The sequence below is a fragment of the Oncorhynchus mykiss genome, chromosome 6 (assembly GCF_013265735.2).
Source record: "Oncorhynchus mykiss isolate Arlee chromosome 6, USDA_OmykA_1.1, whole genome shotgun sequence".
Lineage (NCBI taxonomy): Eukaryota > Metazoa > Chordata > Actinopteri > Salmoniformes > Salmonidae > Oncorhynchus > Oncorhynchus mykiss.
This window is the reverse complement of record NC_048570.1, coordinates 41,454,005-41,478,197: the sequence shown is the minus strand read 5'-3', so window position 1 is coordinate 41,478,197 and position 24,193 is coordinate 41,454,005. Positions and strand designations below refer to the sequence as shown.

Here is a 24,193-nt window from a genome sequence, read left to right as displayed (position 1 = left end):
ACATCATGACTGGTTGTGTTCATTCAACATTGAAAGGTCATTCATTTTTAGGCTTACATTAAAGCTCCAATATGTAACTTTTGGGGATGACCCTCCGAATTCACATAGAAATGTGTGTTATAGGTCTGTCTTTCTCATTGAAAGCCAGTCTAAGAAGCTGTAGATGGTATTCTATGTGCGCTATTCTATGCTTCCCATTCTTAAGTTTCATTTTTGCATTTTTTACTTTCAGTTTTGTACATCAGCTTCAAACATCTGAAAATATAATATTGTTGGTTATGGAAAATATATTTCACAGCGGTTTACATGGTGCAATGTTTCTTTACACTATTCTTGCTTGTTTTGTCAGAAAAACTGAAATTTAGGCGAACTATTAGAATTTTTGCAACCAGGAAAGTTCTGCATAGTGCATCTTTAATTGATGCATCTTGCTTACAAATTGACCTATTTTGTAGCCTGAAAAGCCGGGACAGCTGAAATGTGGCTGAAACTGTACCAGGAAAAACTGGATGGTCAATTTACATGACTAGGCTTCAATGTGTATTACCATGAATTTCAAACAGGCCTACCGGCAGCCAGTGATGTAGTGGTAAAAAGAAATTGGTGGGTAATCTCTGATTGCCGGTGGAGGTGAAAAAAGTAACACTCCCTATACTTTCACTGCATTTTTCTGGAAAAAAAGTGAGCAAATTGCATTTACTTGCGTTTACTCATCACTAGGCCTACACCACTGCTGGTAGCCCACCCTCTTAGCCGAGGCAATTTGACACACATGAACACATACAGAACAGGTAGCCGACATTCAATATAATAATTGAATGAAAACATGTTTACACACTATTTCATGAGTTGTTCATAATTCATGAGTTGATTGCTTGGAGTCTTCACCGATCGTGTGACACAAAACACGTCTTTCTTTCCTGACATGAATGACATTTATTGGTGTTATTTGTCATTATTAAGCATTTAACAATTGACTTCGAACATTGAACATTAAACCCTGTACGAATCCTGGATCTTGGAGATCTCGGAAAATGCACTAAGTGTAACTATGCCTACGTAACATTGAATTATGTTTTGCCGTTAAAACATGTGCACACAAATCCAAAATAATGTATGCTTCTAACCGAAAGAGTCAACTGTAGGCCTACTGTCATTAACGTATACTTGTTGGATGGATTGGATGCTCATTCGTGTCTAGCTGTAGGCTGCTGTACATTAGGAAAGTGTAGACTGGAGCCTCTTATGGAGGCATGAAGCAGCTCTTACAGTAGCGATGACAACTGGAATGGTAACTCTCTTTTCTCCTTTCTCTCTCTCTCTCTCTCTCTCTCTCTCTCTCTCTCTCTCTCTCGCTCTCTCTCTCTCTCAGCATCCCTGATAATGACTATGATCCAGAGCTGCCTGACCAGGAGACCCTAATGTTGATGACTGCCCTCCTGTCCAGCCAACCTGAAAAAGTTGAACCCTGCCTGGGGAACCTGCGAAGCCACTCCAACCCCCCGGCTCTAGAGGTGCTGGATGTCCCATGCCCAGGGCTCCAAGCTCCAGAGGGAGGGGAGAGGCCCCTGGTCCAGACCCAGCTGGGAGGCCCTTATAGCTGGGTCAACATAAACTTCTATGCCCAGGTCAGCGATGTAATGCCCGCTGGAGGGGTGGTGCTCTCACCAGGCCAGCAGGTCAGAGCCCCAGAGAATGCTATAACAACAGAGGAGGATAAGAAGAAGATTGGGAAGATGGAAGGAGGAGAGGAGGAGAGTGAAGGGGAGGAGGAGGAGGAGGAGGAGGAGAGAATAAATAAGAAATTGCAGTCTCAGCTGCTGGTGGTGGATCCTGAGGCTGGGGGCTACACGACAGAGAGTAGTGGCCGGCAAATCAGTACCCCTGACCCCTCCTCACCTGGGGAGGTTTACCACGCCTTCCCCCCACCTCCCCCCTATCTCCTGCATACCACCCCCCTAGGGGACTACCAGTCCCTGTACATCCTTCCCAACTCCCCTGCTCAGTTCCTGCCCCCTGTTTTGGACTACACTGTGGTTCAAGATGTTGACTCCCAGCATAGCCTTCTCCTCAACCCTCCTTCCCCCCAGGGGTCCCCCTCCTGCCCCCCACAACCATCCTCCAAGCCCCTGCCCACAATGCCCATAGGGTACCTCACCCCGGACCTGTTAGGCAACCTCTTGCCTTAAAGAAAAAAACACATCCCAGGAGGCCTTGGGGCATAGAGGTCAGAGTTCACAGGCCAGGAAGTCAGTAATCATCCCAGAAAGACGGTCTTGTTCTACCTGAAACCAAATATGTTACGGGACAGACAGGCACGGTGTTTGTTTGAGAGGGTGATGGAAGGGAAGCTGGGAAAGAGAAACGTTTAGATGTTGTGTTTGGGTTTTATATAAGTGATACTGGAACTTGAGGAAAGAGTAAATTGGCCTTTCTGGTTTGACAGAGCTTAAAGGAAGACTTGTGTTGAACAAATCTTACAGTGCTCTGTCTGACTAAGACCGAGACACCCAAAAACCCACAGTCTGAAACCTTTAAATGCACAGATTTCTAATATAAGGTTACACACAGATACACTTATGCACCACAAATACATAGACAGACAAGCTCAGACATGATTCTAGTTGTATGTTATCTGATACTTAAAGGTATCTATCATTTGACTGATTAAGTGCTATGTAAACATGTTCCTTGCAGACACACCCAGTCCCACCTTAATGTTTCCTACTATGATCTATTATAGAAATGTCAGAGAGAAGTGAGTAAAGAAACAAGCTCACATATGTCATATAACATATAGATATTTAATACTGTAGCATATTGGCTTAAGTCTTAACTATACTGTAGATGGATCAAGTAACAGAATATAATGGAGAGTAACAAGCACATTTATACAATCACACACACGCACACACAGTTACATCATCGTTATCGCCTCATTAATTGACAGAACACTTAAGTGTGCTGTTTTGTCAAACTTACCACTACAATGAGCGCAAAGTGACTATTGGTGACTATTGTCGTTCATTTAGCCCTCGTTATTTTGCTTAGTAGCACATTCTCATGCTTATATTTAGCTTTGAATTCTTGCAGCAGAATCATCGAATCGTTACCAGACTGAGGTCACAGTATTGAACACAGCCATTAGACAACCTGTCTGTACTCAATGTGAAAACTCACTCTGATTACCATAATAAATAGGCAGCTCATAACAGCGAACATGTTTCACTTGTGTAATGAGACATTAACAAGCACAGACTGGAGTCTCACAATACAGGAAAGACTGCTTTTGTATGTTCTACTTACTTTGCCTTCATTTTAATTGCAGGGACAATAACTGAAAATGTGTAAAGGGGTACTTAGGATATGTCTTTCTCTCTGTGTTTCTACGGTTCTCAATGCAGCTGCAATGCCAATGTTAATGTGCTGTCGCTTGAGCTTTATGATAGTGGAATGAGCCTCTTTTGATGTAGTGAAACGTACTTAGACACTCAGGGTTTTCTATATGCACCCAACTTTGCAAACATGCCCAAGCAAGCAAGCACACACACACACGCACACACACACACACACACACACACACACGCAAGCACATACATGCACACCATTTCAAAACGTGGAAAAGACCGTATCCACTTTTCTTTTGAGCTGACATATACACACGCACACACATTGTTGTAAAAAAAAAAAAAACTGGTGGTGAATTGGAAAGGTACTAGTTTGTGTATCTGATCTGCATTAGTAATTGACAAGACGCTCCGTAGACACAGCAGATTATACATGTATCATCAGGAGAAAGATCATCTTCATCCCGAAAGGAAACCATCAGATCCAGTGGTTGGGTGAGCAGCTGTATGTATGAGTATGTGTTTGGTGTTGGACATTGTACAGTGTAGTCATACTTGTTCATAGGCAATGGAGCGCTTTAAAGGTGAATGTGAACCTTTCAGGGCCATCATTATTGGAGAGTCTTGTCTCTGTGTATGACTGTGACATTCTGTCAGATCCATTCAGCGTATACACTCTTAGGGGGAAAAAAAGGGTTCTTCGGCTGTCCCCATAGGAAAACCCTTTGGTTCCAGGTAGAACCCTTTTGGGTTCAATGTAGAACCCTCTGTGGAAAGGGTTCTACTTGTTTTTTTTTTTACTTTTATTTAACTAGGCAAGTCAGTTAAGAACAAATTTATTTTTTACAATGACGGCCTACTCCAGCTGGACTACGCTGGGCCAATTGTGCACCGCCCTACGGGACTCCCAATCTCGGCCGGATTCAGGGACTGCAGTGACGCCTCTTGCACTGAGATGCAATGCCTTAGACCGCTGCGCCACCCGGGAGCCGCTGCGCCACCTTGAAACCGAAAGGTTTCTACCTAGAACCAAAAATGGTTCTCCAAAGGGTTCTTCTATGGGGACAGCAGAAGAACCCTTGTAGGTTCTAGATAACACCTTTTTTTCTAAGACTGTACAAACTGCATCACAAGGACTGAAAGCCTATCTGTAAGTGCAGAATATCTGTGACTATTTTGTGGTGTTCCCTACAGGAGCTCTTGACCGTTACGATTCGTAAATATGAAACATATATTATGCCGGCACGTTAAGAATGTTCAGTTCAGAGTTCAACGTGGACAATATCACTTTTCAGTTGTCTATTCAACAATTCATGATAAGTGTTTTTAAACAGATAATATCACAACACAACCTGTTCAAGTGTGCCATTCTCTGGCAAGGCTATTCTCTCTCGCTCTCTCTGCTTCGTTGAGAAATGATTAAGTGAACTGCTGCTGCCGCCATTGCTGATGAGACCAGCATGCAAACATTGAAACAGAAATCTACAAGTGCCGTAACAACTATGTGTGTTGTATTTTGTTTTGTTACTAATCAGAAATGTTGCTGTTAGGTACATTTCCCCGCCTGCATGCAGCCTTACCGCGGGCTTATACATTAGGGTGCAACTTCACAGAAGGTTGAGATCGAAATGCGTTGTCTTCAACAGACATCATTCTATGTTGTGTAGTAGAATATGAAAAAGTGTCAGCTCTATCTATACATTGCATTTCTATCTGCAGCATTCTAAAACTTTGCAACAAAACTGAATAAGCCAGAGGTGCCTTTGTGTATATACAGTATAAGGAAAGAGATATCAGATTATTTAAATATTTAAGTACTCGTATAACATTTGTGACAGGCCGGCTCAAACCAGTCTTATTTAGCAAAATTTGAAATTGTCTTAGCTAACATTCGGCTATAACTAGCCAAGAAAATGGCTCTGAGATACGAAATATTAAGATCATCCACATAACGTGAGCTAGCGAGCCAGCCAGCTAACGTTAGCTAGATAACAGCACACTTTAACTTGAAATAAAACCACTTTCTGTCAAAATAGAAACGTGTAATATCTGATAAAGGAAGCTAGCTAGACTATCTTATAATGTAGCTAGCTAGACCGTATACATCATGATTCATGGATGGACCCATCTCCTGTCGGATGCCACGGTTGCCCTTAGTTTGAAGATGTAATCCGGAGACAGGTGGTTTCTCCAGCTCCTTAGCTATCATACTCGAATTCCACTAATTTCAAAACTCGGTCCTCCAGAAAGTGGAGCGCAACAGTTATGCAGTTATACTACTTGATACATTAAAACAAAAGCCGTGTTAGACAGGATTACCTAGACATACTGACCAGCTCAAATAGACAGAAGCGTGCTATATGGCAGACCAATCCAAACTCATCTCTCGTCATGTCCACTCATTATCTCAGCCAATCATGGCCAGCGAGAAGGTTGCTCACGTTTTCTGTGGCTAAACCAACTAGGCTCGTAATTTAACAATTTATTTGTATTTGTATTTGAAACAAGTCACATTTATGGATGTTTGAAAAGTTACAGATATAGGAAGAGAGAACGGAGAACAACTCTATTCAAGCTTACGAGACATCTGTTTACCATTTGTGCAGTGGTGGAAAAAGTACATGATCATACTTGAGTAAAAGTAAAGATACCTTAAAAGAAAATGACTAAAGTGAAAGTCACCCACTAAAATATTACTTGAGTAGAAGTCTAAAGGTATCTAGTTTAAATGTACTTATGTACAGTGGTGGAAAAAGTTCTCAATTGTCATACTTGAGTAAAAGTACAAAGTAAAAGTAAATGCTATACATGAAATTCCTTATATTAATCAAACCAGATGGCACAATTTTCTTATTTTTAAAATGTATTTACGGACAGCCAGGGGCACACTCCAACACTCACATAATTTACAAATGCAGTATTGGTGTCTAATTATTCTACCAGATCAGAGGCAGTAGGGATGACAACGTGTTATATTGATAGGTGCGTAAATTGGACCATATTGCTCTCCTGCTAAGCATTCGACATGAAACGAGTACTTTTGCATATCAGGGAAAATGTGTGGGAGTAAAAAGTAAATAGACTATATGACCAAAGGTAGGTGGACACCCGTTATATATCCATATTTAGTTTTTCCCTGTCCATATTTTGAATTTCAGACTAAATCAAGTATCTGTGAATTATCTATCATGAATGCATAGCAGAATCTGTTTTTACATTGTAAACTCAGCAAAAAAAGAAACGCCTTCTCACTGTCAACTGCGTTTATTTTCAGCAAACTTTAACATGTGTAATATTTGTATGAACATAACAAGATTCAACAACTGAGACATAAACTGAACAAGTTCCACAGACATGTGACTAACAGATTTGGAATAATGTGTTCCTGAACAGGGGGGGGGGGGGGGGGGGGGGGCGTCAAAATCAAAAGTAACAGTCTGTATCTGGTGTGGCCACCAGCTGCGTTAAGTACTGCAATGCATCTCCTTCTCTTTGACTGCACCATCTGTGGCAGTTCTTACTGTGAGATATTACCCCACTCTTCAACCAAGGCACCTGCAAGTTCCCAGACATTGGGGGAAATGGCCCTATCCTTCACCCTCCGATCCAACAGGTCCCAGAAGTGCGCAATGGGATTGAGAACCAGGCTCTTCGCTGGCCATGGCAGAACACGTAACATTCCTGTCTTGCAGGAAATCACACACAGGACGAGCAGTATGGCTGGTGGCATTGTCATGCTGGAGGGTCATGTCAGGAAGGCTACCACATGAGGGAGGAGGATGTCTTCCCTGTAATGCACAGCATTGAGATTGCCTGCAATGACAACAAGCTTAGTCCGATGATGCTGTGACACACCGCCCCAGACCATGACACACCCTCCACCTCCAAATCGATCCCGCTCCAGAGTACAGGCCTCGGTGTAACGCTCATTCCTTGGACGATAAATGCGAATCCGACCATCACCTCTGGTGAGACAAAACCACGACTCGTCAGTGAAGAGCACTTTTTGCCAGTCCTGTCTGGTCCAGCGACGGTGGGTTTGTGCCCATAGGTGACGTTGTTGCCGGTGATGTCTGGTGAGGACCTGCCTTACAACAGGCCTACAAGCCCTCAGTCCAGCCTCTCTCAGCATATTGTAGACAATCTAAGCACTGATGGAGGGATTGTGCATTTCTGGTGTAACTCGGGCAGTTGTTGTTGCCATCCTGTACCTGTCCCGCAGGTGTGATGTTTGGATGTACCGATCCTGTGCAGGTGTTGTTACACGTGGTCTGCCACTGCGAGAACGATCAGCTGTCCGTCCTGTCTCCCTGTAGCGCTGTCTTCTCACAGTACGAACATTGCAATTTATTGTCCTGGCCACATCTGCAGTCTTCATGCCTCCTTGCAGCATGCCTAAGGCACGTTCACACAGATGAGCAGGGACCCTGGCCATATTTCTTTTGGTGTTTTTCAGAGTCAGTAGAAAGGCCTCTTTTAGTGTCCTAAGATTTTCATAACTGGGACTTTAATTGCCTACCGTCCAAGTGTTAGTGTCTTAACGACCGTTCCACAGGTTCATGTTTATTAATTGTTTATGGTTCATTGAACAAGCATGGGAAACAGTGTTTAAACCCTTTACAATGAAGATCTGTGAAGTTATTTGGATTTTTACGAATTATCTTTAAAAGACAGGATCCTGAAAAAGGGATGTTTCTTTTTTTGCTGAGTTTATAAGAATTGGACAGGGAGAAACCTATCAATAAGCTTCAATGACATTCTTTACAATATTGCCTTGATATTCACCAGAAAGATAAGATAATGTGTGTGTTGATCAGCCTATAAGAAACATTCCTACAGAGTATTTTGTATATGGTCATACAGTATAGATACAGTAGTACAAGTATTATTTCAAGACATAAGCCAATATCTTGCTGTAACTAAACCCTATATTGTCTTTTGCTTTTCTACAATCCCATGTCATTTGTGTCAAAGACATCTTAACATTTTCATATGTTGACATTAAAAGAGAGACGAGGAAGGGGGCTATAGTGACTTTTAAATCATTACGCTGTTTCTGTTGCGAAAAGTTTCTTAAACGGTTTCTTAAAATGGTAGCAAACGGGGAGGGATTTACCTCAGTTTGTCCATTATAAACTCTAGTTTTAGTTGCAAAATGTTCCACTGGCTCAGGTTTTGTTTGTTTGCTTGACGTTGATTGGCTAGTGATGATATTGGCTATACAGCATGCTTGACATCATTTGACAGGATCTGGTTCAAGGGGCTTGATGTTCGACGGGTTTCTCATGCTTAAGTTGGCGTGTTCTGAATTGTTTTCCTCTTTTGTTTAATGTTCAATATCTTTCAAAAAGGTACACAATAAATATATATTATCTTTGTCAGTTACGTATTTGTACATTGTCATTTCTCACAATACCTACAATATGTGAACAACATGGACAAGTGCCTGTTTAGATACAAAGTATGTATGGCCTGAATGTATGGACCAATAAACCTTCTGATGCAGAATGAAGTAGGAGCATAATTTAACTTCGCTAAGGCCTGAATGTATTGACTAATAAACCTTCTGATGCAGAATGAAATAATATATTTCACACTTTAGGTTGAGTTCTCAATGTACTGTGACGGTGCAAGGAGTAAAGAAAGAGAGAGAGAGAGTGTGTGTGTGTACTTATGAGAGTGTGTGCATTTGTCCATGCATCTGTGTGTGTCTCTCTCCGTGACTAAGTGGACCAGGAAGCGTCCTGGAAGCAGCCCTGTGTCGTGGGGAAAGCAGATCGGCCAATTAGACAAAGCCTGTGTACTCTGCTGCACAGTGTGGGGCTGATTCGATCAGAGAGCCAGCCTCTCACAGCTCTGCGTCTTTGGACATTGCAGGTAATTACCCATAAGTCACTACTCCCCCCTGTATTGGATCTTCAGGCCAATTACGCCCACGCTAGCTGCCCACCCTGCCCTCGTTTATTGCTTCTGCTTGCTTGTTCCACTTTTTCAGAGGAGCATTCTCAATGGTCATTCAGCTCCATTACAGGGATGAGTTGCTGTAGCGATGGTTCTGGAGGCTGGAAGATGGAAGGTGCTTTTTATAGGTGGAAGAGGATGCCTTGACCCCATTACGTAACTCATTAAGTATATGTGCTGTGAACAGGCCAAACTTAGGCCTCAGAGGTAAGGCACTGGTTGTTTGTGATACATGCTACAGTGTTAACATGAGGAAAGAAAGAGAATAAACACTGGTCACATTTATTGGTTTATTCGTTCCCCATGAGCTTTCTCCAAACTATTCTTTCTGGGGTCCACACAAAAACACAAAACACTATAAGTAACAAAACACTGATACACTGATAGACAAGTACAGTCACGCACATTTTAAATACGATATACAAACAATACAACTAAAGAATAATGTGTGTTAGTGTCTGTGTGTGTTTGTTTGTGTGTGTGTTATTTCACAGTCTCTATTGTGCCATGTTGTTTTGTAAAAAAAATGTAATTTTGCTGTTTGTTTCTGAAAACTTGTTGCAAATGAGTCACCCATGATTCACCAAATTATATTTTGAAAGGGGAAGCAAAGTACTTTAAGCATATGTTTAGTTTCAGTCATCTCCATCTCGTCTAACCGAAGCTAATTGTCTGGATTTTTTTTTCTATTAATAATGTCAAATTAACAGCCGTACAGAAAGACTCATGTGAAGGCGAAATTACAGAGGAGGTACTTCTTGACGCAATTAAAGCCTTTAAATCCGGGAAAACTCCAAGGCTGGATGGCGTACGAGTTGAGATATAGCAAACCTTTTTTTGAAATACTCAGAGGGACGTTATTAGCATGTTTTAACCACTCCTATGTACATGGTAGATTATCAGACACTCAACAAGAAGGTCTGATTTTCATTATTACTGAAACAGGTGTTGTTACACTTCAGTATTGTGATGCAAAAAATTCGAGCAAAATGTATAGGGTGTAGAATTAAAAAGGTTTTGTCGGACATTATTCATTCTAATCAGACAGATACATTGGAGATAATGTAAGGCAAGTACTGGAAACAATATAACACTATGACAAAACTGGGAAACAAGGTCTGCTATTGATAACTGACTTAGAAAAGGCTTTTGATAAAGTACGCCTGGAGTTTATATATAAATGCCTGGAACATTTCAATTTTGGAGAATCTATTATAAAATGGGTTAAAATCATGTATTGTAACCCTAGGTGTAAAATAATAAATAATGGATACTTCTCAGAAAGTTTTAAACTGTCAAGAGCAGTAAAACAAGGTTGTCCACTATCAGCACATCTATTTACTATGGCCATCAACATTTTAGCTATTACAATTAGATCCAACAATAATATCAAGGGATTAGAAATCCAGGCCCTAAAAACAAAGGTGTCATTGTACGCTGATTATAGTTTTTTTTAAATCCACAACTTGGATCCCTCCACAGCCTCAGAGGATCTAGATCATTTTTCTAACCTCTCTAACCTCTCTACGAATTGATCACAATTTTTTTTTTAAACTTTTACATGGTTACCAATTGAACGACATCTATTGCAAGGTAAATCAATGTTCAAAGTTTATATAGCTGGCCATATATGGATGTTAAAATGTACTTTATGGGTTGGTTAAGTCAGTCTTCTAAACCATCACTTTCTACTACATGTGATTAAATTATATACCTTAAAAACTACTTAAACTGTATTAGAATTCCAGCCATTCCAATAAATGTTATACCCCTTGATCTTCAAGAATAGGACTTGGAAGTATAGATTAGCCAAATTGTTTAACCCAAAACGAAGCACTTATTAGCCAGCACTATTCTGTTGTTTATGATTTTGTTGTCATGGAGGACTGATTGGGCTCAGTGATTCAAGTTGACAAATAAATGCTGCACTCATGGAATGACATGCTTTGAGCACTACTGAAAAGTGCTATTTACATGTGAAAAATGAATTTCATAAGCTGCATTTGCTATAGGCCTATTGTTTACCTTTTTGTTGGTGACACTTTGATATCTTGATAATATGCAGCTGTTTAAAGGGAAAATCCAAAGATGAAACAATAACAAAACGGTCGTCCTACCTCTGTTTTGGTAAAAAGCTGAGGAATGGGCCTGGAGAAATGTAACCACTCTCAGATTAAGACAGAGCTATGAATGCAATTACTGACCATCCATGATTTAAAAATGATTGTTTTGACCATGTTATGAGGCTACATTTACAATGTTTACAAACATTGGGGGAAAACAAGCTTATATTTTTGGTTCTCATGGAGTGTGACAGTTGAACTCATGAGGCATTTATATTCTTCAAGAATCAATGGATATATACACTAACGTTCATAAGTTTAGGGGCACTTAGAAATGTCCTGGTTTTAGAAAGGAAATCACATTTGTCCCATTAAAATAACAGAAAATTGATCAGAAATACAGTGTTGCCATTGTTAATGTTGTAAATTACTATTGTAACTGGAAATGTCTACAGTTGAAGTCGGAGGTTTACATACACCTTAGCCAAATACATTTAAACTGTTTTTCACAATTCCTGACATTACATTCTCGTAAAAGAAATCCCTGTTTTAGGTCAGTTAGGATCACCACTTTATTTTTAGAATGTGAAATGTCAGAATAATAGTAGAGAGAATTATTTATTTCAACTTTTATTTCTTTCATCACATTCCCCAGTAGTTCAAAAGTTTACATACACTCAATTAGTATTTGGTAGCATTGCCTTAAATTGTTTGACTTGGGTCAAATGTTTCAGGTAGCCTTCCCCAAGCATCCTACAATAAGTTGGGTGAATTTTGTCCCATTCCTCCTGACAGAGCTGGTGTAACTGAATAAGGATTGTAGGCCTCTTTGCTCGCACACGCTTTTTCAGTTCTACCCACAAATGTTCTATAGGATTGAGGTCATGGCTTTGTGATGGCCACTCCAATACCTTGACCTTGTTGTCCTTAAGCCATTTTGCCACAACTGTGAAGTATGCTTGGGGTCATGGAGTGGTTGAAAAACGAGTTTTAATGACTCTAACAAAAGTGTATGTAAACGTCCAACTTCAAGTGTGTGTGTGTGTGTGTGTGTGTGTGTGTGTATGGATGTAGCAACTACAGATTGCCCCTTTTAAGTATATCAAAAGTGTGCAAGCTTCCATTTGGTGTCCATTAGACATATGGATTTTTTTTTCATTAGCATCAATTAGATTGAGCAATAAAATCCCTAATTTATTCCATAGGCTTGGATCCGCACTATGCAGCTGTTGCAAAATCTAGTTTTCAAAAGTATCTGTAATCTGATTACAATATTTTTGCTGGTAACGTAACGATTTTACCGTTACCGTTTTTTGTAATCCCTTACACGTAATTAATTACATGTAATCCATTACTCCCCAACCCTGTTGATGGGTTAGAATCGATTTTCCAGCTCTGCAACACTAACTTGACCAAATTCAAAATAGCATTGTTACTGTAGATCTTGTATACACAAATATGATGATTCAATGTTGGCATTTCACTTCTGAGTTCTACTAGTGAAATAGTAATTGGAATGATTGGCACTATCTGAAGGTTTTGTTATAAGTGATCCCATCAACTTTTCTGCCCATAATATAATTGAAGGTACTGCAAAGTCTTTTCCCATTGTGTTTTGTCGTTTATCTTGGTTTGGTAATATAATTTAATATTTTTTGTTAAGTTTAGTCACAAAATCCCAACGGGACAGTAAAATGTCAAAATGTCTCAATTGATTGTTTGCCAACTCTTTTACCTAATTTCTTTAAACCATACAATTTTTCAATTAATTGTCAATCCAGGGGGCGTCAAACAGTTATCTTAATTAACAGGTACATGCTTGTCAACAATTGGCATTACTCATTTTTATTCAAACGTCCAGTGCTGTATCTGGATTCAATTCCTCGTACACATCAGACCAACATACATTTTTTACATCTTCGACAAGAAGATATAAGATCTCTTATAAATTACTTTAGGCCCAACCTTGAGCACTTTGGCTTTCCTTGTTATTGCCACAATGTTCACAATGGTCACTACAGCCAATGGGAACTGATATTGCTTTGGAGCAAAGCTCTCCAGCGTTAGTGAAGATATGATCAATCAGTCAGGCAGGCACTTGTGAGTGTCAGTTGGTATATCTGCGTGTGTGTGTGTTTGAAACTTTCTTTCCATTGAACATGCCATACAAATAAAGGCATTTTAATTAATTATACGAAGAGTGCCTTGGTCCTCCTTTCTTTTTGCTGCATTTGTGTGACGTTGTGCTGAAGCTACTGACTCAGAAGCTTGGCTCTCTCACTCCTCCCAAGCTTTTGGGAGGGAGCGTGGACATCTATGGCAGCTTGCATAGCTGGGATAGGTTACTTCTGCCTCTTGCACACATCTTCAGAGAAGTCCTCTTTGAGGAAGATGTTGGTTCCTCTCAAGTTTTTGGCAATCTCCAGAACAGCCATTTTGTCCTCGAACCTTAGGAACTTGACCACTATCGGTCTGAGTCTGTCACATTTGGTCACACAAAGGTAACCTACTGGTCACAGTAAAAAGGTCTGTTTTGATTGTTTGATTTGTTGACTAGCTATGTGACTCTCAAGGGCCTTACCTGAGAAAATCTTGGATCAGCTAAAAGATTTAAAAAAAATGTTTTTTAAATATACAGTTGAAGTCGGAAGTTTACATACACTTACGTAGCTAAACTAAGGATTTCAGTGTATCATCAATCTTATTAACACAACTATTATTAGCGTTCTGCAGCAATATTATGCCTACTATATAGACACCAATGGAGGCCGCTCAGGGGAGGACGGCTCATAGTAATGGCTGGACTAGCTGGAAATGTTCATTTTTTACCTTTATTTAACTAGACAAGTTAAGAACAAATTATTATTTACAATAGCGGCCTACCGCAGCCCAACCCTAACGATGCTGGGCCAATTGTGCACTGCCCTATGGGACTCCCAATCACAGCCAGTTGTGATACAGCCTGGAATCGAACCACGGTCTGTAGTGACGCCTCTAGCACTGAGATACAGTGCCTTAGACCGCTGCACCACTCGGGAGCCCCTGGAATGGTGTTGAATGGCTTGAATGGAGTATAGTGGCTGGAAATGTATCATACATATCACTCCATTCCAGCCATTATTATGAGCCAACCTCCCCTCAGCAGCCTACACTGACAGACAGAGAGGGAGTTGACTATTGTCATAACTGGGTTGTTCCACAAAAAGTTCCTTTTGCGTCCCTTTGATATTTTAATTAGAAGTTGTCCACCAATATTGAATTTTAAAGGCTTGTTATAATAAATGAAGTTCCCTATAATACAGATCATACTGAGAATGTTTTATATGAGGAATTTTGGCACTTTAGCAAGCCTTTAAACATTTTGTCATGTCCCTCCGTCAACCCTGTATCACTTTAGGAAGATTTTAACCCACTTAATCCCAAAATGTATCCAAGTTCACCCTCATCGTGAAGTCCTAGTTATTTTGTTGCTTTGACAGTCATTTCTGAAGAAAATTATTTATTGAATGTGATTAATGATTAATTTACGTCTGTCCCTCATTAAGGTCAACCCTGTTACGTGAAACTATTCAACCCTGTTATGGTCAACCCTGTTATGGTGAAACTATTCCTTTTAAAATATTTTAACATTTAATAGTAAAAAAGCAGGTCAGCTGGTTCTACTCTTTTTGGAAATTTTTTGGTGTTTTGTGGTGGAAAACTGAGTGGGTAGATTAGAAAATGTCAACCCTGTTACCCATAGACAGGCTAGAATTGTTTTTATAATTTCAATTTTTTTGTGAATCTTGATTCAATTGCCACTCCCGGTCGTACACAGCAAGCTCCCATTCCCCCGGTCACAAGTAGATTTATGGCTGATTTAAGAAGAAATCGTCAACCCTGTTACTTTATTTGGCACTTACTATAGTATTTTTTTTTAAATCAGTTAACCTCTTATGAAGTTGAACATGTGCTCTTTCTGACAGAATGTTCAAATTAAGTATTTTCAACCAGGCACTGAATTGGTGGAATGACCCAACTGACATTTTGAAGCAATTTTCCTCCCTGGAATTTATTTTGTGATACCAGTATTCTGCGCAAAGGAAAAGCAACACTGACTCTTAACCTGTATTTCCCGATAAGAAGAACTAGTCTACAGGCTGCACCTACAAAATGATTCACCCTGGCAGGAGAGCTCTAGAACCTTTTACAGATCTCCTCTTCTATCTGGTGGTGGTTGTTCTGAATTGCAGGCAAAGTTTTTTTAAATGTAGAATAATAAAAGCGCTTGTGTGCTTTAATGTACTGTTAAAACCATGCATCAAACTTTACACACAAACTACTTAAAAGTTGCCCGTGATTATTACGATACATTTTTGGGGTCTCACTTTATTTGGATCGTCCATCTGTAGATGGTCATACTATATGTTGATAAGCAACTGCTTGCTAAGGTGAAGGTTAGGTTTTGAATAAGGGTTAGGGCTAGGGTAAGGGTTAATGTTGAGGGTTAGGATCAGGGTTAAGTTTAGGGTTAGAGCTAGGGTTAGTTGAAATGTTACTGATAGTCTGTTGAGGATGTACAACTGGACTATCAAAATTAAAGTGTTACCCATTTTTGTGGTCATATCACTCCCACTACTTGACTAACATGTGAGTCACGTGTTGAAGTGCCAGACACGTGTTGGCAACGTGCCAAATTCTTTGACAGTGAAAACACTCCAAAAAGCTTCTCAAATGATTGCGTAACATTTTCAGTCAATCACTACTTGTTTTGTTTGCATTTCAACAAATCAATCTAAAGATCAGTCTGTCTGTCAGGTGACAGGCCAGAGATTAACATGGCTTATAAAAGGCGAAATATTCCCTTGTCTCCCTCTGTACACACACACACACACACACACACAGTAGATAAACAAGACAACATTGCAATATGAGTGCATCAACCATCTTTATTCGGCATTTCTTACATGCTACACCACCTAACAGTCCACAGTCAGAATGAACGTGTTCTGTACAAAGCATCAGGTGTTCTAGGTGACAGTTGTCTTCCCCTAGAGCCCTTCATTAAGTACAGAATGGATTCAAACAATCGTTCAATCTTTTCTGTTTACCCACCTCTCATTCTAGACGGTTTCTTTTGCTAGTTAAAAAGTGTTCCCGATCATTTGTTAGTCGAAAAAAAGTGTTCACTATTTTGTTAGTTGAAAACAGTTCTCTGTTTTGCTAGTTCACAAAGAGTGCATTATACATATGTGCAATATTGCCAAACTAAAATAACTCAGTGACTAACTAAACACACATCCTCACAGCTGTAAGCAATGGATACTGACGTTTGAAAGCTTTATCTACATAACACACTACTGCTCCAAAACACCTGAGAGTTAATTAAATTGCAAAAGTAAAATGTTAGTGAGATCCCAATTTTTTTGGAGGCCTAATAAAAAAAATCTGAACTATCAATAATGTATTTGGACCAAATTGGTTTTGCTAACACTGAGTATAACAACTTTGGTTCAGGTCTATCTCTCCCAGCCATCATGCCAGTTTGTTCAGCATAGGCAACTACTACTACATACTCCTTCCAAAGCTCTCGATATTTTGAACTTTAGGGGGTGGTCATATTATAAGTCCCTCCCGTTCCCCTCTCCCCAGCCGGACATCAGACAGACGCCACTAGAGCGTAGTTTCTGCGCCTGCCTTCACTGTGGATGGAGGGAGCAAAACAGAGCAGGAGAAACGTTAACATAATCACCCCATACACTCCTGGGAGGGTGACACCAACGCACTGACAGAGATGGTGGAGGACACCCACCTTGCCATCACTATGGTCACATCTCAAATGCAATCCTTTCCCCCATATCGTAATGGGTTTAGGCTTGGCATTCACCTACCACACCCAATGTGTGTCCTCCCATCTCTCCCTGTCAGGGGTGGCTTCACGGTCCCAGGGTAATACTAGTTGGTAAGATGTTATAAGAGCGGTTCGCCCCGGGTGTTTGTCTCACAGATGTTAATCTGAGGCCTATAAGGTATAGCAAGGTAACTGTCACAGAGCCATGGCCCTGCTTACAGCAGCCCTCACCCTCAGCTCTCAACACCCAGGGGTCAGGCTCACATGACTGGCTGAGGCTGCTGTCAGTCAGCGAGGGACGAGCGTCACTGTCAGGTCTCCCTGAGGCCTATCAGTCCCTGTCACTGTCAGGAGGCGGGCAGCGCCTCATCACAGTGTCAGAGCCCGATTGGCTCGTTGCTCACCCCATCGCCAAACAGCCTCCGTCAGTGTCAGCATCAGCTGGCCTTGGAAGAGGGACTTAGATCAGACCCCTCCTTCCACTGTCAGCTGTGCTCCGCCTTTCACCTGGACTTCCCCTTCACTCAGGGATTCTGCATAATATGGCCTCGCTGCCCTTCCTGGGGCATCTGGCCCAGTTGCACTGCCTGCTGACCCATATGCTCCTGACCAACGTGCAACTGGCCATGGGCCTGGCCGTGTTGGAGCCCCTCAGTGTCATGTTGGTGCTGCTGCTCGGCCCCATGATCACGACCGTGACCGCGCCCCATCCCCCTCTCACCATGGTGATCGTGACCATGGCGGTTGCCATTGTGACCATGGCGGTTGCCATTGTGACCGTGACCATGGTGATGATGGCCGTGTCCACCATGAGTTGTCTCCCTTCCGGTGACTGGCTTCTCCTCTCCCTCAGGCTTTGCCTCTACTGTCCTGTTGCACTCTGCTGGGATCTCCTTGCTCTGTGTGGGGAAAAGAGGGGTCTCGGTTTGTTTTCCATAACTCAGAGCTAATTCTCACATACAAACACAGACACGCCCAGTGTGTGTGTGTACCTCATACGTGCAGTCCCCACAGACGCGTGTGCAGTAGGTCTCCTTGATGGCGTTCTCTACATAGGGAGTACCCAGGATGGAGTAGGGCAGGGAGATATGGTAGGTCAGACGACCACATCTGGGTGAGAGACAGAGAGAGAAGAGAGCGAGAGAAGGATAATTGTTAGGGGAACAGACAGCATGATGAGCACGGTTTGTATTTCTGAGAAGACTGACCGCAGACAGACAGAGAGACCACAGTCTGGAGCTGACCTGTCATAGATGAGGAAGTCATCCTTCTCTCCGGCCAGGGTCTGCCACACATCTTCCTGTTTGGGCTGTTGTTTGTATAGCGTGATGTTCTCAGACAGTTTCTGCCTCAGCAGGGTGTGTAGGCGCTGGGCCTGCTCCCCCTGGTGGTTCACCACCATATAGGTCACATTCTCCAGACCCTGACCCTCCAGCTTCAGGCGCAGCCCATCCAATCTGCTCAGAGGAACACGACAGGGAAGTGAAACGTGAGGATACGGAGAGATGGTCAAAAGTAATCACCAAATAACAAAAAGAACAGGCATAACAACCACACTCCACTATAGGTAGGAAAGTGGCTAAGGGTCCAAAATGGAACCGAGCCCTATCTGGTTCACTTACAAGGATGCCTGCACCAAGCAGAACAATCAACTGGCCTGGAGTAGGGCCACCACCGTGACCTGGCCCATGACCTCCTTCATAGGCTCCACCTCCCCAATACTCCAACCAGGTGGCTGCTTACAGCGGGTCCCTTCCCCCTCACTCTCTGTTCCGCCCCCAGGGAGCAGGCAGAGAGCCAGGAGCAGGCTTAGTCCCACCCACATCACGGTGCTGCACCGCAGGCTTGATCTGCTGAGGGGGTGCATATATATATATAAAGCAAGTCAGGTACGAGTCTGCTCAGGTAATGAGGACAGGGTTTGTAGAGTAGTTCAATGCCATGTCACAATTTTCTGTGTCCCAATACTGTGCCTGGTAGTAGGACACAAGATAGTTAAAGATCAACTCAATTTTGGCTTGCGTCCCAATCTTCCTAAATTTCGTCTCTTTCCCTTATCAGACGTATTAATTAAAAGCAATGCTGCCTGGAAATCAGTTGTATCAATGGCATTAAAAAAAAAAGACAGAAGGGTATTTATTTGCTGACATGAAAAGGTAATGAGGGATTAGTATGAAATGTTTTACATTTCTAGACTTATTATAGGGATAGATATTGTTGTTTTTTGTTATTTTAGAAAGTATATTGCACAACCAAAGGCATACTGATGAACGGCAGAAAATCAAAGTTCGGTGAGGCTGGGTAAGTGCAGAAAGTTCTCTTTCGCTCTCCGCGTATTCATATTTTAGAAACACACAATTGCCAATCAACTGGAAATGATCAAATACAGCCTATATGCCATATGGAGACAACACAAGCAAAACAGCAAAGCTAAAGAAGTAGAAAAACACTTTGTCTCAATTTGTTCAAGTGATCGGGTATCACAGGGTTATATACGTCAAAAAGAGAGCGAGTTAATTAAGCTCGGTCTTATCAACATGCACAAAAAGTTAGGAAATGATTTTGCAGTCACTTACTGTCTAGTAAAAAGTCCCTCGGTCGGCTCAGCTCGGTCTAGCAGTAGCTTCTGGAAGAACAACAACCCTCAACTCGCTCTGCTCTCCCTTTTATGCTAGCAGTGTTGTTTTCCTGCCTGCCCGAAAGGAGGACAAAGTTCAACAAGGGGTCTGTGCAGATTCCTGCACTACAGCAGTTTAATAAGTAACTTTTTTGTAATACCATCATACTGTAGTTAATAGTTTATGGTCATCACATTTGAATTGAAAAGTGTTTATGAAGGGAGTACACAGAACACATGGAAAGTAATCTCGGCCACCAGCCAGCTCTCTGTCTGTCGAACTTTCTGGTTTCACAGCGCCTCCGAACCGGACTTGATTGAAAGTCAAGTCAAAGCGCGAGCAACTCGAGCGTGTGAAAGGGTTACATGGAAAGAAAGTCAACTCTCTCGTGACAGCTTTATAGTTGTCTGTTGTCTGCCATTGCATTAGGAAAATAAAGACATGACTAAAACGTAATTGCCCAATATTTTCCCCTTAATTCGATTTTTTCACTACTGCATGATCACCTCTGTCTCATTCATTGGCCTGAAACAGAATGGTTAAACAACAAAACATTCTGACTGTTTTTCTCTGGAGGGGAAAAGTGAAAAAAGGGAGTGAGGGGAGAGAGTGGGGGTTGGCCAGTGTCCAGCACGTTATGCAGGCCAACACAAATGCATTGGCTGATTGCCTAACTGGACACAGACACAAAACAGAGAACTCTAACACAGAGGAGAAAGTGTGTGTGTTTGTATTAAAGTGAGGAGAGTACACAGGTAAAATGGAAAAAAAACATGTATGGACTTGCTGCCCGTGAAAGCTACACTGTGTTGTAAATAAATGCAAGACAAACCCCAAAGTTGTCCTATGAACTGTCTGGCAGCATGCACAGAGAAAGGCAATGATGAAGAGGTTTTAGCAACCAAAAGGCTTATCTTCGAGCACAGTGACCTAAAAGTAATCATTTCTATAGTGTTTGAGAGATAAGCAGCACACCTGGTTAAAATGGTATGCACATGTTCAGTGCATGATATTGGAAATATGTATCTGATTGGATGCGCATAGTTTTATTGGCAGGCCCTCATTGGTTGTTTGCCAAGGTATTCTAGTGTGCTTCCTTTGAGCAGGTTAGGATGGACTTGAAACCGGCTATGTTGTATCTGCTGTCATGTTGGAAATAAACCTCTTTGGGATGTTAATGCTTTATACTATTGAGTTTCTCTTTGCAATAACTAAAAATAACCCTGCTTCCTTTAACAAGGGATGCAACAGATTGGCAACAGAGGTAATGGAGTTTTTGTCCGAAGGGGAACAGAGCGAGCAAGAACTTTAGCTCCATCGACACAGTCTGTGTAGAAAAGCTAGCACCGAAGATGGCGTTCGGCAAGGCCGAGGATTTTCATTTTGAGGAAAGTGAGGAAAGTTTAGAAGCCTATTTGGAATGGTTGGAACAGTATTTTGAAGCTAATGGGCTCAAGTCTAAAGCCATTTTTCTGACGATTGTTGGCAGAAAGACTCACAATTTGTTAATGGACTTATGTGCGCCACAGAACCAAGTGAAAAAATGCTGTTGAAAATATTCATTTTATTGCTGAAAGATGCAAGTTTCATGCAAGGAGTTAACTGAGAGGGAGTCGATAAGTGAGTACTTAGTTTTCTTAAACTAGCTATCAGCCACATTCGGTCACTTTCTTGAAGAGTCATTACTTGATAGATTTGTGTGCAGTGTTTAAAAGTGCATAGCTGAGAGACCGTTTACTGAACGTAGCTCACACAAAAAAAAGTAACATTAGCACTTGCTGTGGATATGCAATTTTTCTTTTGAAATAACGAAGAAAAGTGCACAGCAGTTTTCACAAAATACTTTTAAAGCAAATGCAGTTGAGAAGAAAACCATTGCCAAGAAAATGGAAGCAACAGGTAAACCATGTTACCATTGCGCTGGAAAAGGGCACAACCCAGAATAGTGCCACTACAAAGATTTTGAGCGTCGGGATTGCAAGAAGAAATGACACATAGCCAGGGCATGCCGCTCGCGTCAAGTGGGAAACAATGACACGAAGCAAGCGAATTGGAACAAGCATCTGGATGCTACTGAAAGAGAAGCCTACTTACTGCAACTGTAGGAAGATGAGAGCAACAATGTCATTTCCGGTCACAACTTGTAGACTTGTTTAGGTGCTGCTGTGCGGTTTGTTGCTAACCTTATGGTTTTAACTTTTTAATGACCGTTTTATATATACACACGTGTGTCTCCCCCCCCCCCCCCCCCTCTCACTCAACTTTTTTCATGAAACTTTTTCACACCGGACGTGATTGGTCAGGACCTCCACCAACCGAAGCTAAGTAGTAACATTAACATTATGCCTTCTAATTGCAGTCACTGTACTCATAATATTCAGGAGAACGATTGCCTTATGGCAAGGATAGCTGTGCTGCAAGCCCAGCTTCAGACGCAATCACTCGCCAAGGGTAATTTAAGTGTAGGAAAGGATGAAACAGCGTCTGTGCCACCAATAAGTACAGATAGTAGTATAAATCCCCTCGCACAGTCACCACAACCGGACAATTTTCTCATGACTTCTGGAGGAAAATGCTGTAGGAATTGCTTAACCGGTGTCTCTAATTCAGCCGACAGAAACTTTCAACCGTTTCTCCCCACTATGCAACGGGTCGGAGTCAGAGGCCGAGCCTTCCCTGGTCTCTCCTCCTCCCGTTACGGGGTCTGAGACGCCGAAGCCTCCCACCATTAGCTCTGACAAATTGAAAACCCTAGTCATTGGCAACTCCATTACCCACAGTATTAGACTTAAAACGAATCATCCAGCGATCATACACTGTTTACAAAGGGGCAGGGCTTCCGATGTTAAGGCTAATCTGGAGATGGTGCTGGCTAAGGCTAAAACTGGCGAGTGTAGAGAGTATAGGGATATTGTTATCCACGTCGGCACCAGCGATGTTAGGATGAAACAGTCAGAGGTCACCAAGCACAACATAGCTTCAGTGTGTAAATCAGCTGGAAAGATGTCAGCATCAAGTAATTGTCTCTGGCCCCCTCCCAGTTAGGGGGAGTGTTGAGCTCCACAGCAGAGTCGCACAACTCAATCGCTGGTTGAAAACTGTTTTCTGCCCCTCCCAAAAGATAGAATTTGTAGATAATTGGCCCTCTTTCTGGGACCAATCCTGGCCTGCTGAGGAGTGACGGACTCCATCCTAGCTGGAGGGGTGCTCTCATCTTATCTACAAACATAGACAGGGCTCTAACTCCCTTAGCTCCACAATGAGATATGGTGCAGGCCAGGCAGCAGGCTGTTAGCCAGCCTGACAGTTTAGTGGAGTCTGCCACTAGCACAGTCAGTGTGGCCAGCTCAGCTATCCCCATTGAGACAGTGTCTGTGCCTCGATCTAAGTTGGGCAAAACTTAACATGGTGGTGTTTGCCTTAGCAATCTCACTGGAACAAAGGCCTCCTCCATTCCTGTCATTATTGAAAGAGATTGTGATATCTCACATCTCAAAATAGGGCTACTTAATATTAGATCCCTCACTTCCAAGGCAGTTATAGACAATGAACTAATCACTGATCATAATCTTGATGTGATTGGCCTGACTGAAACATGGCTTAAGCCTGACGAATTTACTGTGTTAAATGAGGCCTCATCTCCTGGTTAGATTAGTGACCATATCCCCCGCGCATCCCGCAAAGGCGGAGGTGATGCTAAAATTCACAATAGCAAATTTCAATTTACACAAAAAAAAGCGACTGAGTTTTTGTCTTTTGAGTTTCTAGTCATGAAATCTATACTGCCTACCTAATCACTTTTTATAGTTACTGTTTACAGGCCTCCTGGGCCATATACAGCGTTCCTCACTGAGTTCCCTGAATTCCTATCAGACCTTGTAGTCATGGCAGATAATATTCTAATTTTTGGTGACTTTAATATTCACATGGAAAAGTCCACAGACCACTCCAAAAGGCTTTCGGAGCCATCATCAACTCAGTGGGTTTTTTCCAACATGTCTCTGGACATAGTCACTGCCACAGTCATACTCTGGACCTAGTTTTTCCTGTGGAATAAATGTTGTGGATCTTAATGTTTTTTCTCATAATCCTGGACTATCGGACCACCATTTTATTACATTTGCAATCGCAACAAATAATCTGCTCAGACCCCAACCAAGGATCATCAAAAGCCGTGTTATAAATTCTCGGACAACCCAAAGATTCCTAGATGCCCTACCGACTCCCTCCACCTACCCGAGGACGTCAGAGTACAAAAATCAGTTAACCACTTAACTGAGGAACTCAATTTAACCTTGCGTAATACCCTAGATGCAGTCGCACCCCTAAAAACAAAAAACATTTGTCATGAGATACTAGCTCCCTGGTATACAG

General features: G+C 41.8%; 3 protein-coding genes across 4 annotated transcripts in view; 2 read left to right on the top strand and 1 right to left on the bottom strand.

Moving 5' to 3' along the window:
* ghra (growth hormone receptor a) overlaps window positions 1-3,219 on the top strand; it is a 65,172-nt gene extending 61,953 nt beyond the window's left edge. Inside the window, exon 10 of the mRNA XM_021606524.2 lies at window positions 1,373-3,219. Coding sequence (XP_021462199.2) covers window positions 1,373-2,189 — 817 coding nt within the window. The 3' untranslated portion in view covers window positions 2,190-3,219. The remainder of the gene's footprint in view (window positions 1-1,372) is intronic.
* Window positions 3,220-16,279: 13,060 nt separating this feature from the next.
* LOC110525974 (selenoprotein P) lies at window positions 16,280-19,911 on the bottom strand. 2 transcript variants are annotated; one of them, XM_021606522.2, is made up of 5 exons: window positions 19,778-19,911; window positions 18,824-19,054; window positions 18,446-18,658; window positions 18,194-18,311; window positions 16,280-18,100 (listed from the first exon to the last, which is right to left on the bottom strand). In XM_021606522.2, exons 2-5 carry the CDS (start codon window positions 19,024-19,026, stop codon window positions 17,417-17,419), a joined length of 1,218 nt encoding a protein of 405 aa, XP_021462197.1. In that variant the 5' UTR covers window positions 19,027-19,054; window positions 19,778-19,911; the 3' UTR covers window positions 16,280-17,416. The 2 variants fall into 2 exon arrangements, with proteins under 2 accessions (XP_021462197.1, XP_036836027.1); XM_036980132.1 differs by having other exon boundaries at window positions 17,435-18,100; window positions 19,778-19,893.
* Window positions 19,103-24,193, top strand: part of znf131 (zinc finger protein 131) — a 27,445-nt gene continuing 22,354 nt past the window's right edge. The window contains exon 1 of the mRNA XM_021606520.2: window positions 19,103-19,502. The gene's annotated coding sequence lies outside the window, so the exon portion shown is untranslated. The remainder of the gene's footprint in view (window positions 19,503-24,193) is intronic.